Here is a 2,807-nt window from a genome sequence, read left to right on the forward strand (position 1 = left end):
TATACTTTTCTCTACAACAATTATATGACTTTTCTCTACAACAATAATAAAGTCTTATTGCACTAGATGGGGTTAGCTGTATGAATCCTAAAACGTCATTGAGTTCGGTTTTGCACCAAGTCTTCTGTTAGCTTCAAGTATTCCATGTATTTTCTTAAAGTCTCTTTCCATGTCTTCCTAAGTCTTCATCTACCCGTTTTGCCCTAAGTTTTTGTCTCATAGTCACATTTTGTAACCGGAGCATCTGTATGTCTTTGTTGCACATGTCCAAACCATCGTAACCAATTTTCTATTATCTTATCTTCAATTGCGGTCACTCCCCCTTTACTTTAGATATCCTCGTTCCTAATCTTGTCCTTTTTTCGTGAGCCCACACATCAAACGAAACATTCTCATCAACGTTACACTCATTTTTCGCATGTGTTCGTACTTGACCACCCAATATGACTTTTCACTAAACAGAAAATTTAAAGTTGTGATCAGAATGGGGACGTGAACTTTATCCCTAATAATCGAGGGGGACTTTCCTAATTGTATCACGTCACGTAACCAGCGGAAAGTAGTCCTGCTAAATTCTACAACACCTAAATCTTTGGAATGCTTCTTCAAACAATTATGTGCCACAATTAGGTAAGGAAAAGCAAGACGGTGATGTGCTACAATTAGGGGAATTGGATCCTCTCCGAGGCAATGCCTCGGGATCCTACTGAGCGGACAATATGGGCCGTCAGGATTTTGATTCAACGGCTACAAACAGGAGGTCCCTCTAAAAGTTATAATAATTGTAGCCGTTGGATCAAAATACAACGGCCCATGTTGTCCGGTCAGTAAGACCCGAGGCATTGCCTCGCAGAGGATCCAATTCCACAATTAGGCAAGGAAGAGCAAGATGGTAACCTGCTTACATGTCTTCGGTGCTATTTAATTAGAACTGTCTTATTCCATAATAACTTTGCTTAAAATCGGATATCAACTCTATACCTACTATTATGACAGCTTTTAAGTTTGAACCTATCGCTATAAATTTTTTCCAATTTCTAGTTCACTTTCGGGGACCATCCATGGTTTGTAATTACTATCTCAATTATATATTGTGGTCCTGCGGCAAACATTTTGGCTATGTGACAGATTTCTTCCTTTTTTATGTACTTTCATCATCTAAAAGTAACTTGTCTTCTGATTTTATCCGTAACTAGAACAAAAAATGGCGCATTCACGTACCTGTTCTTGCAAGGTTTTCTTCAAATTTCTTCTCCTTTTATGCATGGCCACAGGTCTGCAATCTGCAACACTTTCCACTTATAGAAATGAATCCGATCACCTGGTGTTGCTAGACTTCAAGAAACGAATTACTCAAGATCCTCTCCAAATCATGAGCTCATGGAATACTTCAATCCATTTCTGCAGTTGGGTAGGGATTACATGCAACCACGCCACCAAAAGAGTCATGATTTTGAACCTGGAAGCTCAAAAACTGGTAGGCTCCTTATCACCTTCCATTGGAAATCTTACTTACCTTGCTGGAATTAACCTGATAAACAACAACTTTCGTGGTGAAATTCCTCAAGAAATTGGCCGACTACTGAACCTACAACATCTCAACCTTTCTTTCAATTCTTTCAGTGGAAAAATACCAAGTAATATATCTCATTGTACACAACTAAGAGTACTCGATCTTGTTTCCAATGAGATTATTGGTTCGATCCCAAACCAACTCAGTTCATTGTATCATTTACTTGGTCTGGGTATTTCGGCTAACAATCTTACCGGAACTATCCCAGCCTGGATTGGACACTTTTCATATTTGGAAATTCTATTGCTTCCTGTCAATAATTTTCAAGGAAGCATACCCTGTTGGAAATTCAACTCAAAACAAGTTGGTGCTAGCCATTGTTGAAAATCAATGTCAAAGTTAGGCATTGAAAGTTAGGCAATGTTAGGTATGGTTGAATAAAAATTATTAGGTGCAATTAATGTGTTTTGTGTGGTAATAAATAATCTTAGTTTAATCATTTGGTTTGCTATAAATACCCAAGCTCTCAAGCATTGTAAATCATCCCATCCAAATCCCACTTCCAATTGTGAAGAAGCTTGTAAGCTTTCTTATTCCAATAGTTTGTAAACCTTTTTCATATATCAAAGTCCAAGTGTTTTGCCAAAGCTTGTTGCTTCCCTCCTTTCTCTATTTCTTTCTTTGTCCAATTTTATTTGAGAGTGCAAAGTGAAAGAGGTGTGATAGAGTTTGTAAACTTATCACCCACATATTTTGGTATTGAGTTAGTAAACTGTCAAATACCAACAATTGGTATCAGAGCCAGAATACCATTCTGGCAGGTGCAGCAGTTATGGCGTCCAACTTAGTGCAACTCCAAGTTCCCACATTGAAGAAAGAAAATTATGAAAGATGGTGCATCCAATTCAAAGCATTGTTTGGATCACAGGAGCTATGGGAAGTTGTCAGTAGTGGGTATGTTGTACCCACTGCCGAGCAAGAAGCCGTATATACTGCGGATCAAAGGAACACTCTCAAGGACTTACGAAAGAAGGACCAAAAGGCGCTGTATCTTCTATACCAGGGTTTGGAAGATTCAACGTTCGAGAAGGTTGCAGAAGCAACAACGAGCAAGCAAGTATGGGATACACTCAGTACAATCTACAAAGGAGTAGATCGAGTCAAGAAAGTAAGGTTACAATCACTTCGAGCAGATTTTGAAACTGCTCATATGAATGAAGGGGAGAGCATCTCCGACTATCACTCAAGGCTCATTGTGATAGTAAATCAGATGAGGAGAAATGGCGAGAGACTC

The 2,807-nt window shown here is 38.8% G+C and overlaps 1 protein-coding gene across 1 annotated transcript; it reads left to right on the top strand.

Moving 5' to 3' along the window:
• The first annotated feature begins 1,163 nt into the window (after window positions 1-1,163).
• On the top strand, window positions 1,164-2,160 carry LOC148697573 (uncharacterized). Its single transcript, XM_088692721.1, has one exon. The coding sequence runs from the start codon at window positions 1,205-1,207 to the stop codon at window positions 1,895-1,897; it is 693 nt and encodes a 230-aa protein (XP_088548847.1). The 5' UTR covers window positions 1,164-1,204; the 3' UTR covers window positions 1,898-2,160.
• The last annotated feature ends 647 nt before the right edge of the window (window positions 2,161-2,807 follow it).

This window comes from Pyrus communis, chromosome 4, assembly GCF_041283825.1.
Source record: "Pyrus communis isolate YQ-2024b chromosome 4, ASM4128382v1, whole genome shotgun sequence".
NCBI lineage: Eukaryota > Viridiplantae > Streptophyta > Magnoliopsida > Rosales > Rosaceae > Pyrus > Pyrus communis.

What these genes read in the sequence shown, in the direction of transcription:
- LOC148697573 (XM_088692721.1), top strand. Translation starts at nt 1,205, where the DNA reads ATGGCGCATTCACGTACCTGTTCTTGCAAGGTTTTCTTCAAATTTCTT.